Below are 13,921 nucleotides of genomic sequence, written 5' to 3'. Positions count from 1 at the left end.
GAAGGCGGCCGGAATGATGGAAACTATTGCAGCTGGTAAAATGTCGAACAGCCAACAGAATAGAACTGTCAGGGTAATCAATCAGTACAGCATCAGTCAAAACCCACCCTAATGTCCCGTTGTCGACGGTAAAGGAAAAACACCACACACAGGTCTGGTAAGCTTCCCTGTACGGGAGTAATGGCCAACACTTTACTGGCTTACACAGGGCTTTATACCCTCCTGTTGCTACACAAAGCATATAGCATCTCATTGGTCCAGATATATAGCATCACCATATATGTCCATAATACTGTCCATAGCAAAAGTTAATCAGACAGGCGGCTGTATCAATCACATGTTCCTTATTCATAGCAGACACTTCTCTTTTTCTCCTCAGTCCTTCGAGCAAGATGTTGCAAGTTCCTTAAACTGCCAAGCTAATCGCCGTTGTATCTTGTTCCTCTTTGTAATTTTCCAAGAAACAGTCTTCTCCGCCTTGCAGAAGCCTTTGTCGTATCTGATATGATTTTTTAAGAATGCATATTACATATATTGAATATTAGGTTTTTTGTCACAAAGCATTGCATAGAATTTGCACGCAGGTCTAAAGATATAAAAACATATAGCAATATATACACGTGCCCTCACAGAACAACAGAACTGATGAACACAGATGTGAAGAGCCGACATAACTGCCGGACCAGACTGGGAGGACTCTAGAAATGTCTGCAGGGATATTTATGGATGTATCTCCTCATAAACAGGATTACACGGTAGTGAAGAAGACTTCTAGTGATGGCTGTCAGGCCCCGGTGTCTGATGGATGGGGAAGACCCCTGAGCCCAATCACAGGGCCTCCACCTCGCCCCCTGATACTTGAGGAGATCAATGAGCAGAAGATCCTAGAACTCACCAACAAGATGATTGAGCTGCTGACTAGAAAGGTGATGCTGCTGGGAATGCTGGGACATTATACAGTAATGCTATGGCGGTATAACGTGTCTGGGTGATCATGGTATCATTGTGTTGTCAGGTTCCTATAAGGTGTCAGGACTTCACTGTCTATTTCTCCATGGAGGAGTGGGAGTATTTAGAAGGACACAAGGATCTGTACAAGGACATCATGATGGAGGACCACCAGCCCCCCCTATCACCAGGTAATAGACAGGACTAAATCCACACGGCCTTTATTATTTGTATGTAGAGAATAAATTCAGTGGCTGTCTGTGTTTTCTGCAGGTAGATCCAGTAAGAGAACAGCAGCGGAGAGATGTCCCCGTCCTCTTCTTCCACAGGATGATCAGGTAGATGGAGAGAAGGTCTCATGAAATCTTCCCTCTGGTCTGTAGGACGGCTGGGAAGGTCTTGTGTTTAGTCTTATTATATGATTGATACTTGTGTAATGAGAAAGCTGGAGATGGCAGGATTACAGCCGACCGCAGACATTAGATCTCTGCATCTTATCACTATTTTCTGGTTCTGGAGACTTCTGATTGGAATAAAGAAGCAACAGGTTGGAGTTATACAGGAGACCTGCAGCTATTTGGCCCAGATCACTACTGCTGTCATGTCAATCCGGCTCCTCATACTAATTAATGACTAGAGATGAGCGAGCATACTCGCTAAGGACAATTACTCGATCGAGCATTGTCCTTAGCGAGTGTCTCGCCGCTCGGAAGAAAAGGTTCGGCTACTGGAGCTGGTGAGCGGTGAGTTGCGGCAGTCAGCAGGGGGGAGCGGGGGAGAGAGAGGGAGAGAGAGATCTCCCCTCTGTTTCTCCCCGCTCTCCCCTGCAGCTCCCTGTCCGCTTCCGGCAGCCGAATCTTTTTTTCCGAGCGGGCAGGTACTCGCTAAAGGCAATGCTCGATCGAGTTATTGCTCTTAGCGAGTATGCTCGCTCATCTCTATTAATGACCTTTTCTGGCCATATAAAACCTTCCACACGACTTCTCCAACTGTGTGATGACTTTTACAATATTTATTTCACAGCTGGTGAAACTGGAGGAAGTTCTGATCCCTATTGATGCTACAGAGACACATGTGAGGGGGTATCAGCCGTGTAAGGAGGGGATTCATACAGATGACCCCCCAGGTGAGACTGCATGTAGAGAAGAGTCTGTGTTGTCGGGGTTTTCAGCTGTATATTCCCTTATTCAGCCAAAATCTATATATATATAAAGGCAAAAGCCCTCACTGACTGACTGATTTGCCACTAGTTCTCTAACTTCCCGATGTCGGACAAACATGAAATTTGGCACAACGATTTTTTCGGTCGAAAATAGGAAAAAGAGTCATTACTCGATTATTCAATGTTAAGTGCAAAAAAATAAGTTACCCCCTATGTTATATTACTTCCCGGAGTCTTACAAGCGTGAAATTTGGCATGAACATTCTTTGGGTTGTAAGTAGGAAAAGTCAAGGGGTGGCAACTTGATTATTCAATTCTAAGTGCAAAAGTAAGTGACCTCATATGTAATGTAACTAATAACACACGTATGAACTGCACAAACATGAAATTTGCCACAACCATTCTTTATGTCCCAATGGGGAAAGTAAAGGGGTTGCAACTTCAATATTTAATTCTAAGCCTGAAAAACTGAAAAGCCGCCATACATTACATAGTTCTTTTCTCAGAAACCATAAAGCCTAGGGAAATGATTTGTATACTGAGGAGAATATAACTGATCTGTGTGTGTATATACTCAGGAGAATCTACCTCACCTCTAGGAGTATATACTGAAAGGCTATAAAGTACATAAGGAAGCGGCCATGCACTGCAGGGATGGAGCCTCTAATGCTAAGAAGGGGCTGCAACCTCCAGTCTGGGGGTAAATTTGAATAAAAAGGGGCGTTACCTTTAAAAGTAAAATGTGAGGAGAGTGGTAGGGGTTGCACATTCTGCAGAGCGACATTGCTACATACAGTCTGAGGAGAATCTAACACTCCTATATGTGTATACATATTTTATTCCTTGGTTTGCAAGTAACTATGACTTCATTTTCCCTGCAAACAAAATGTAAACACCTGTACTAAATTAACTCGGGCGAAGCTGGGTTTATCAGCTAGTGTGTGTGTATATATATGTATATAATATAAATAAATGAAAACACTCACTGACTGGCCACTAACCCCCTACTTCCTGGTGTCGTACAAACATAAAATTTGGCATGACCATTATTTTGGTCCTAAATAGGAAAACTAAAACATTCACAATTTGATTATACAATGCTAAGTGCAAAAGTAAGTGACCCCCTTTGTTATGTAACTTCCCAGTGTCGTACAAGTGTTAAATTTGCAACGACCATTCTTTAGGTCCTACATAGGAAAAGTAAAGGGGTCACAACTTGAGTATTCAATTCTAAGCTTGAAAAAATCTGTGATACATAAAGCTTAAGGAAATGATTTGTATAATCTACCTCATCCTATGTGTATATACTGAGGAGAATCTACCTCACCTCTGGGTGTATATACTGAGGAGAATCTACCTCACCTCTATGTGTATATACTGAGGAAAATCTAACGCTTCTCTGTGCATATACGGAGGAGAATCTAATGCTTCTCTGTGTATATACTAAGGAGATCCTATCACACCTCTCTGTGTATATACTGTCAAGAATCTACCTCACCTCTGTGTGTATATACTTTCGAGAATCTAGCTAACCTTTATGTGTATATACTGAGGAGAATCTACCTCACCTCTGGGTGTATATACTGAGGAGAATCTACCTCACCTCTGGGTGTATATACTTGCGAGAATCTAGCTCACCTCTGGGTGTATATACTGAGGAGAATCTAGCTAACCTCTATGTGTATATACTGAGGAGAATCTACCTCACCTCTGTGTGTATACACTGAGGGGAATCTAGCTAACCTCTGTGTATATACTGAGGAGAATCTACCTCACCTCTGAGTGTATATACTGAGAAGAATCTACCTCACCTCTGAGTGTATATACTGAGAAGAATCTACCTCACCTCTGAGTGTATATACTGAGAAGAATCTACCTCACCTCTGAGTGTATATACTGAGGAGAATCTACCTCACCTCTGAGTGTATATACTGAGGAGAATCTACCTCACCTCTGAGTGTATATACTGAGGAGAATCTACCTCACCTCTGGGTGTATATACTGAGGAGAATCTAGCTCACCTCTGGGTGTATATACTGAGGAGAATCTAGCTCACCTCTGGGTGTATATACTGAGGAGAATCTACCTCACCTCTGGGTGTATATACTGAGGAGAATCTACCTCACCTCTGGGTGTATATACTGAGGAGAATCTACCTCACATCTGGGTGTATATACTGAGGAGAATCTACCTCACATCTGGGTGTATATACTGAGGAGAATCTACCTCACCTCTGGGTGTATATACTGAGGAGAATCTACCTCACCTCTGGGTGTATATACTGAGGAGAATCTACCTCACCTCTGGGTGTATATAATGAGGAGAATCTAGCTAACCTCTATGTGTATATACTGAGGAGAATCTAATGCTTCTCTGTGTATATAATAAGGAGATGCTACCACACCTCTGTGTGTATATACTGAGGAGAATCTAGCTAACCTCTATGTGTATTTACTGAGGAGAATCTACCTCACCTCTGGGTGTATATACTGAGGAGATTCTAGCTCACCTCTGGGTGTATATACTAAGGAGATGCTACCACACCTCTGTGTGTATATACTGAGGAGAATCTAGCTAACCTCTATGTGTATATACTGAGGAGAATCTACCTCACCTCTGGGTGTATATACTGAGGAGAATCTAGCTAACCTCTATGTGTATAAACTGGGGAGAATCTATCTCACCTCTGGGTGTATATACTGAGGAGAATCTAGCTAACCTCTATGTGTATATACTGAGGAGAATCTACCTCACCTCTGAGTGTTGTAGCAATGCAGGGGGAAACACACCAGGCCACGACCAAATGCTGAGCGTCTTTTCTTTATTCAGACTTGATGAACAAAACAAAAGTACTGGCATTCTCCAGATAACAGAAAGTTCATGGAAAGTCCTTTTAAATAAGCAGTCCAGCAGTAGTAACACAAAAGTCTTTGTAAACTCCAATAGGGCAAAGTAAAGCAAACCTTCCCAGCAGCGTGGTGCAGTGTCTCCAGCTCAGCACTCTCTGTAAGCCTCTGCTGCTCACACAGGGCACACCTCCCTCTTCAGACTGCAACCTGCACCCATTTATGCACCTCACCTACTTGGGCCAGGTGGAACTGAGTACTGGAGTGAGAGACGGACCAGGTTTACCTCACAGATGCTAGTAGTCTCTGCGATATGTACCGTCCGCCCCACACTTTACCTCTCACTCTACTACATACCCCCCCCCCTCTGCCCCAAACCATCAAACAATAAGCCCTTGGGAGGGCATCTGTATTACCATTGGTTTTTCCTGGCCTGTGTTCAACTTCAAAGTCAAACTCTGGCGTTGTTCCTTTTCCTCTTGCTCATCCACTTTAGGGGGGCATGATCTGAGACCAACTTAAATTTCCTACCCAGTAGGTAATATCTCAGCGCGTCTAGTGCCTATTTTATTGCCAAGGCCTCTTTCTCCACTATTGCATAATTTTTCTCGCAGGGGGTAAGCTTCCGCCTTAAAAACATGACAGGATGTTCTTCCCCATCAACCGCCTGTGACATAACAGCTCCCAGACCCACATCAGACGCATCTGTATGGACTATAAATGCTTTCTTGAAGTCTGGCGCCACCAACACAGGCTGCTTACACAATGCACGTTTCAATTCTACAAATGCCTTTTCTGCTTCTGGTGACCATTGTGCCATTACCGACTTTCTCCCTTTCGTGAGTTTTGTTAACGGGGCTGCCATAGAGGCAAAATCAGGGATGAAACATCGGTAATAGCCTACTATCCCCAGGAAGGCTCTTGCTTGTTTTTTTGTCAGGGGTTGGGGCCAATTCTGTATGGCCTCTACTTTATTTCATTGAGGTTTTACCAAACCCCTTCCGACTATGAAGCCGAGGTATTTAACTTCCTCCATGCCTAAGGCACATTTTTTTTTTTTGGGTTTATCGAGAAACCTGCTCTTCTGGGAGAGTCCAGTACTGCCTGAACTTTACTGAGGTGCCTCTCCTAATCCCGCCTAAATATTACGATGTCATCCAGGTAAGCTGCTGCGTATCGTTTGTGGGGACCTAGCAATCTATCCATCGCCCTCTGAAACGTGGCAGGGGCATTTTTCAACCCAAAAGGCATTCTCCTATATTGGAAACAGCCATCTGGAGTTGAAAAAGCTGTCTTCTCTTTAGCTTCCTTTGTGAGGGGAATTTGCCAATACACTTTTGTTAAATCTAGGGTGGTAATGTACCTGGCTGGGCCTAACCTCTCAATTAGTTCATCCACCCTGGGCATGGGGTAGGCATCCGACTTTGATATCTCATTGAGCTTCCGGTAATCATTACAGAACCGCCATTCCCTGAGGGTTTAGGCACCAGCACTATTGGGCTTGACCATCCACCCTTAGACTCCTCGATTACCCCCAGTTCTAGCATTTTTTTTTATTTCAGCAGACACTATCTCTCTACTAGCCTCAGGAATTCAATACGGTTTTTGGCAAACTTTTACTTGGGGGTCTGTGAGAATCTCATGTTCAATGACCTTGGTGCGACCCGGCTGGTCAGTAAATAGGTCCTTATTGCGCTGCAGAAACTCTTTACATTCTTGTACCTGGGACTTTGACGATGCCTTAGCTATTGTCACATCATGGATGTCACTCGCTGACTCCGGTCGCCCCAGTTCTAAGAAGTACCTGATACTTTTATCATGTCTCTGTGTCATATGCTCATGAAAGGTGGCAGATTAGTCAGTAAGCCCTCTGACTCGAGTTGCATCTCCTGTATTGTATCTATTGTCCTACGCTAATGGAATAAACACCAGAAGGTACCGACTCTCCAAAAGAAACCTGGAGGAACGGGTGACAATTTAGAGGCTAACCTGGATTCTTGAGGAGGTTCGCTAATGTCTGCAAACCCCTTATTCAAGTAAGTAAAACCTCATACATAAAAGAGCACGGGGTTTTTGTAACTTGTCTTTTTCACAATTTGTATGAATATTTTATATAGACATTTTTATAAAATATTAATATAATTGTAATGTTAAAATCTGTTTTATTCTTGGCAGATGACGACATCAGGAGCTTAGAGGGACATCTGATATTTTCAGGTTTTACGGTGGAAGATGATGGTAACATACAAGATAGACATGAAGAGCCTGCCATTATCCCAGATGTACCCTCAGCCCTTCCCAGCAAACATCTGTCATCTGATCCTTTTATAGAGGTTCCATCTTCTAATTCATCACAGACTAGTAGGCAACATAACATTTACAGAAGAGATGTAAAAGAAGAAACAGTTGTCACAGGGAAGAAGTCATTTTCATGTTCTGTCTGTGAGAAATGTTTTACCAGAAAATCACGTCTTGTTGATCATCAGAGAAATCACACAGGAGAGAAGCCATTTTCATGTTCTGTCTGTGGGAAATGTTTTACCAGAAAATCATATCTTGTTGATCATCAGAGAAATCACATAGGAGAGAAACCATTTTCATGTTCAGAATGTGGAAAATGTTTTGCCCAGAAACATGTTTTTGTTAATCATCAGAGAATTCACACAGGAGAGAAGCCATTTTCATGTCCTGTCTGTGGGAAATGTTTTGCTCAGAAATCATCCCTTGTTAATCATCAGAGAATTCACACAGGAGAGAAGTCATTTTCATGTTCAGAATGTGGGAAATGTTTTACCAGAAAATCACGTCTTGTTGATCATCAGATAATTCACACAGGAGAGAACTCATTTTCATGTTCAGAATGTGGGAAATGTTTTACCAGAAAATCACATCTTGTTGATCATCAGAGAAATCACACAGGAGAGAAGCCATTTTCATGTTCTGTCTGTGGGAAATGTTTTACCAGAAAATCACGTCTTGTTGATCATCAGAGAAATCACACAGGAGAGAAGCCATTTTCATGTTCTGTCTGTGGGAAATGTTTTACCAGAAAATCATATCTTGTTGATCATCAGAGAAATCACACAGGAGAGAAACCATTTTCATGTTCAGAATGTGGGAAATGTTTTACCCAGAAATCATCCCTTGTTGAACATCTGAAAATTCACACTGGTGAGAGGCGATTTTCGTGTTCTGTCTGTGGGAAATGTTTTACCCAGAAATTAGGTCTTGTTAGACATCAGAGAATTCACACAGGAGAGAAACCATTTTCATGTTCTAAATGTGGGAAATGTTTTACCACGAAATCAGTTCTTGTTGATCATCAGAGAATTCACACAGGAAAGAAGCCATTTTCATGTTCAGAATGTGGGAAATGTTTTACCAGAAAATCACGTCTTGTTGATCATCAGAGAAATCACACAGGAGAGAAACCATTTTCATGTTCAGAATGTGGGAAATGTTTTACCAGAAAATCACATCTTGTTGATCATCAGAGAAATCACACAGGAGAGAAACCATTTTCATGTTCAGAATGTGGAAAATGTTTTGCTAAGAAATCAGTTCTTGTTAGTCATCAGAGAATTCACACAGGAGAGAAGTCATTTTCATGTTCAGAATGTGGGAAATGTTTTGCTCAGAAATCAGTTCTTGTTAATCATCAGAGAACTCACACAGGGAAGAGGTCATTTCAGAATGTAGAAAATGTTTTTTGAACAAATCACATCTTGTTACACATCAGAAAACTCACACAGGAGAGTGGCCATTTTCATGTTCTAAATGTGGAAAATACTTCGTGTTGCACATCAGAGAATTCACATGGGGGACAAGCCATTCTCAAGTTCTGAATGTGAGAAATACCCATAAAGGGGATCTTGTTAAACATCAGAGAATTCACACAGGGGAAACAACATTTCTATATTCTGACTGTTGTCAATATTTTTATGACAAAGCAGATCTTGTTAACTATAAGAGAACTCACACAGGGGAAAACCGGCATTTATGTTCAGATTATTGGAAATATTTTAGCTATACATCTTGTTAGACATTGGAGAATTCACACGTGGCAGCAGCCATTTTTGACTATGGAAAACTTACACAGCGGAGAACCTGGGTTTTATCACCCAGGCTGTTTTAGAGGTATTCACCCTTTTACTTAAAGCAATTTCCTCTATGGCTATGATTAAAGCACTGCTTGCATTGCACAAAGTAGACTTTCTGACTGTAGGTGTTGCTTTTATCAGCTTTTTAAGAGGCCCCAATTGCAGTGTAATCCCTCAGACATCTTGTCAGCACAATGAGCAGAGCTTACAATAGTTAGTAGGATGATTAACTCACTTCTTAGAGGCAGTTTTCTTTTGAATGTACACCACCGCTAAAGCTGGTGGAAACAACCCCGTGCTTAAGAGGAGTTCCTCTGTTGTGTCTTCTCTTAAATCTACTACCAAATTCCTGTAAGGCTCTCATGTGGCATACTCAAAAGCGTCTAAGAAGAACCATGTCTTCCTGGGTACGTCTGTCTTGTTAGTGTGACAATTTGCAGCTGATCGCCGGGATTATTAAAAAGGTTTTTAAATTTATCGGTCTACTTTTTTTTACCCTGATTAAATATGTTCTGTACCAGATAGAGAATGCTTAGATTTCTGCGATGCACATACTTGGTAAATGCCTTTCATATATCCCAATTTTCACTAGCACTCTGTCATATAAAGAGATTGAGAAAGTGTCCCCCCAGCTGTCCAGTATCAATTAGTTGCCGTTCAGGACAATAGAAAAGTTGAGCTGACAACCTTTGCCCCTTGAATCTACTCTAATGATAGATAGATAGTTAGATACTAGATAGATGGATAAAGATATGAGATGGGTAAATTATAATGTTCTAATCCCCCCTTCCTCTTGTGTAATTGGCAAGCCTTTGATATACAAGAGGACAGGAAATCCTTTGTCCCAATGTTAATACAAGTGGCCTTTTGACAGGTAGATGCTGATTTGCTCTCCCCAGGCTCGTGGTTGTTGCCTTTAGAGAAATAATTGTATTACCTCCCCATACCTCACCCCAAGCTCAGGAATTCCCCTCAAACTACGTAAACTCATACCTGGTTATGATTTCTGCTTCATGCTTGATATTCATGCATAGATAAAAGCATGACAAGAAATATGGCAGCCTATCTTCATGATTAGAGACCCTCCCAACGAGATATGACTGAAACTAGGGAATTACGATTTTTGAGTTCCTACAAACCCGACCCTCCCTTCTCTGTATGACCTCAGAGGGGTGGGGAGAAGGTGTGTATTGGGGGACCCCACAGTTCTAACCGGTCAATCCATGGAGCTATACTTTGGTATATGGGCGTCCCTCTGTTCTGGATCCCTTTGGGCCGTGTATCCCAAAATCTGGTAACTTTCTTTCATTTTAATCCTGATTATTTTTAAAATACTGCTGAGTGTTTATTGCCTGTATGTCCTTATTCTCCCCATGTAACAACCTTTTTGTATATCTTTATACATACTATATATTTTGGCACTACTAGATCTTTTCTAGAATAAATCTAGAATTTATCAGTTCAAGCCCTGTCAGTTTTAAAAACGAACCATATTCTCCGAAGATTGTATTCATAATTCATAAATCGAGTTCCAGTGTACCATTGACAAACTAGTAGTGGCAGTGTTTTATTTCTATGCGTATTGTAGAGCTCTGGAGTGCATTATAACGGATCAGGTGGATGATTTGAGCCTTCACTTGGCATGCGTGCAGGAGCCCAGTAAAGCTGGGTACATATCAGCCTGTATTCAAGCTTGGATGTTTGAGGACAGAGGCGGGATCAATCGGCATCGTCCCTTCTACTCTCTTCTCCTGTCCAGTGTGGGAAAAATTGGTTTGCAGTGCAGGGCCAGGCAGATTGCTGTAGCATTGTGGTCGTAGGTGATGGTCGTTTGTCCGCTGTGTACAGCATTCACAGCTTCTACAAATGAATGTATGCAGTCTAAATTCACAAACCTAAATTAATCAACATAGTAATATAGTATGCTAAGCTAAAAAAGACAAATGTCCAGCCTATTAACCCTCTTCCCCCCTGTTGATCCAGAAGAAGACAAAGAAAAACTCTTGGAACTGTATGAGGTTTCACTAACCGTAATGCAATGGTCACATTTATGGAATACAATTGAACTGGATGTGAGCGACTTTTTCATCTCTAAACATGGCAATGTAAACTTCCGGTTCTGACGCCATGCTTTATGGTATTTATTTTTGTTTCTATTTTTATTGTTGGTTAGTGTTCTAAAGTCTTCCAAAACTTTGCTGTTAAAAAGTAGTTATATAGGGACCTTTGGTCTCCATCGGATAGAATTTACTGGGTGATTTAAGGTTGGTGGTTAATAGTTTTTTAGTGGGAGTGGTGTCTTCAAGTATGGAGTCCTCTAAGGGCTCTCTCAGTTTTATAACTCTACAGTATGATCCCTCAGGTGGGAGTTTGTTCTCATTTAGTGAGTAGAATCGCTTTAGTGTCAATTTTCTTACAAAGTGATTAAGGCCTATAAAAGAGTTCAAAAAGATCAGGCTCGCTTGATGGACTAAAGGACAAGCCCCTGGATAGTAATTCCACTTCTTTTTTTCAACGTGTATCCAGAGATATTGAATATACCCAATTTTATTGCTTCGTCGTTGGAGTTTGTATCTTCCGAATTGTTTTTAGATATTTTTGATTTCTGGCGTGTTTTTCTCCCTGTCCGTTCGCCACTTCTTCTTCTCCTTTTTCTGATCTGTTGCGTGACTGATAAAAGTGAGTAATTTTTGAACATCCCATCGAGTTGTTCCAAATGGTTTTGAGTATTGTTTTTCCTTTAGGGTTCAGGGACAGCACAGAACTCTGTGTGACCCAGGTGTTGCTTATTAGACCCTCTGTTTCTGAAAGTCGAGGGGTTGTCTCCCCTAAAAAAGATGTTATCGGGGTAGTAACATGATTTGTATTGTTGGTAATCTCAAATGATTAGCTAGTTGGAAGGATAGGATCAATATTAATATTGGTTCTAAGGGGGGTATTTTCCTTACTTTGTAGGAAATTGATCAAATCTGACGGACTTCCTGCGATCTTCTCCATAGCTGGTGGTTCTAAACGCATATCTGAATATATTGGAAATTGGGTGGGTTGGTTGAAGAGTTAGTTGGGGACGGTTTATCCAATGGAACTTGTGTTATGTTTTCTCCAGAGGAGTTCGGATTATTAGAAATAATGGAAGGGAATGTGGGTTTTGAAGGTAAATTATTATTTAATAGATTAGAATCATAAGTGGTTTTTTTTTAGGGTAATTATATCTTCTTCTATTGGCTATCAGTGCCCTTTCTTGGGTAGGGTTTCTAGGGTATCTGTGCTTCCAAGTAGATTCTCTTGGGATGTGTCTGTATAATGGTTCAGAATGAAAAGTGTTGTATTGATATCCATCAAGTCTGTTTGGCCATCTGGGGGGGGGGGCTGAGGTGTAAGACCCCGTTCATAGATCCCAAAAGAGGTAACTAGATGATCATTGTATTGGTACTCATAGGGGTCTGGATATTGGTTGGATCTAGAGTTGGAAAAAGAGGAATTTCTGTTACGGTGATGGGATCTTTCTGGATGATTATATAATTCAAAAGTATTTCTTCTGTTCTGGTAAATGTTGTGTGTTTTTCTATTATCTGCAAATTTGACCTGTGGGGTAGCTTTATATTCCCAAGGGAAATATCTTTTTTCAATATTTTTGGTTTAGATCCCTCTGTAATTTTTTGATTTTGGATGGAAAACCCATCATAGAGGGTATTTGTTTCACTTACCAGCTACAATATGTCGACAGACAACTACATAGATTTGTAACAAAACTCCCTGCATATTTGAAGGACACATCTCAATTTTTATCCCTATTGCAACAGATCCCTTGGGAAAAAACATACATATGGGTAACTCTTGACGTTTGCTCCCCATATTCTAACATCCCCCATTTACAAGAAATTGAGGCCATTGCCCACTTTTTAGAAAAGGATTAGAGATGAGCGAACGTACTCGGTAAGGGCGATTTCGCAATCGAGCACCGCGATTTTCGAGTACTTCACTACTCGGGTGAAAAGTACTCGGGTGCGCCGGGGGGCGGGGAGAGGCGTGGCGGCGTGGGGGGTAGCAGCGGGGAACAGGGGGGAGCCCTCTTTCCCCTCTTTCTCCCTCTCCCCCCCACTCCCCGCTGAAACCCCCCACGCCGCCACGGCGACCCCCGAATTTTTTTGCCCGCGTTCGGAAGTACTCGAAAATCGCGGTATTCGGGCGAAAAAGGGGCATGGCCGAGCACGTTCGCTCATCTCTAAAAAGGATACTTTAATTCCACCAAAACAAAAACAATTTCTGTTGGACAGTGTGGAATTTATTCTTTACAATAATTATTTTAAATTTAACAACCACTTCTACCTGCAAACAAGGGGGACCGCCATGGGGACCAAATGCGTGCCCTGCTATGTGAACATGTACATGGGCGCATTTGAAGAAAACATCAAAGATCCCCACATCTATTTCTATAGACTATACAATGATGACATCATCTTTATTTGGGATGACACCATGGGAGAAGTAAAACAATTTATCAAAAATCGGAACCTAAACACATGGGGTTTAGAATTCACTGGCACTTGTAGCACTACACAAGTTACTTTCTTGGATTTGGACATCTATATTAAGGAAAATAACATTTGTACAAAAACACTTTTTAAACAAGTGGATCCCAACAGTTTCCTGGACTTCAGAAGTGGCCATGCTAAAAAATGGAAATTAAACGTTCCTTTTGGACAATTCAAACGGATCCGAAGAAACTGTTCTACCCTTGAAACATTTGACGAGCAGGCAAAAATTCTGTATAATAGGTTGAAAGAAAAAAAGTATCCAGAAGCCCTATTAAAAACATCTTATATTAGAGCTAGGCAAGAGGGCGGGCCAATACGTACTAATAT

At 41.5% G+C, this 13,921-nt stretch overlaps 3 protein-coding genes across 4 annotated transcripts in view; all 3 read left to right on the top strand.

The window, feature by feature from the left end:
* LOC136624338 (oocyte zinc finger protein XlCOF7.1-like) overlaps positions 1-13,921 on the top strand; it is a 407,640-nt gene that overhangs the window by 285,810 nt on the left and 107,909 nt on the right. The window lies entirely within an intron of this gene.
* On the top strand, positions 635-1,272 carry LOC136624489 (oocyte zinc finger protein XlCOF8.4-like). The gene is made up of 2 exons (XM_066598472.1): positions 635-926; positions 1,016-1,272. The coding sequence occupies exons 1-2, from the start codon at positions 705-707 to the stop codon at positions 1,154-1,156; spliced, it is 363 nt and encodes a 120-aa protein (XP_066454569.1). The 5' UTR covers positions 635-704; the 3' UTR covers positions 1,157-1,272.
* LOC136625005 (zinc finger protein 84-like) lies at positions 1,194-9,533 on the top strand (the record flags this gene model as incomplete). The annotated part of the gene is made up of 3 exons (XM_066598924.1): positions 1,194-1,286; positions 1,972-2,074; positions 7,132-9,533. Coding segments are annotated over 3 exons (1,734 nt in total), but the record flags the coding sequence as incomplete, so codon positions are not given.

The sequence above is a fragment of the Eleutherodactylus coqui genome, chromosome 4 (genome assembly GCF_035609145.1).
Source record: "Eleutherodactylus coqui strain aEleCoq1 chromosome 4, aEleCoq1.hap1, whole genome shotgun sequence".
Classification (NCBI taxonomy): Eukaryota; Metazoa; Chordata; class Amphibia; order Anura; family Eleutherodactylidae; genus Eleutherodactylus; species Eleutherodactylus coqui.
Note: the sequence above shows the minus strand (reverse complement) of the source record. Positions and strands in the feature narration are given on the sequence as shown.

Excerpts from the sequence above, each read along its gene's own strand:
- LOC136624489 (XM_066598472.1), top strand. The coding sequence starts at position 705 with ATGTCTGCAGGGATATTTATGGATGTATCTCCTCATAAACAGGATTAC. Across the intron at positions 927-1,015 it reads TTGAGCTGCTGACTAGAAAG|GTTCCTATAAGGTGTCAGGA; the intron begins GTGATGCTGCTG and ends TTGTGTTGTCAG.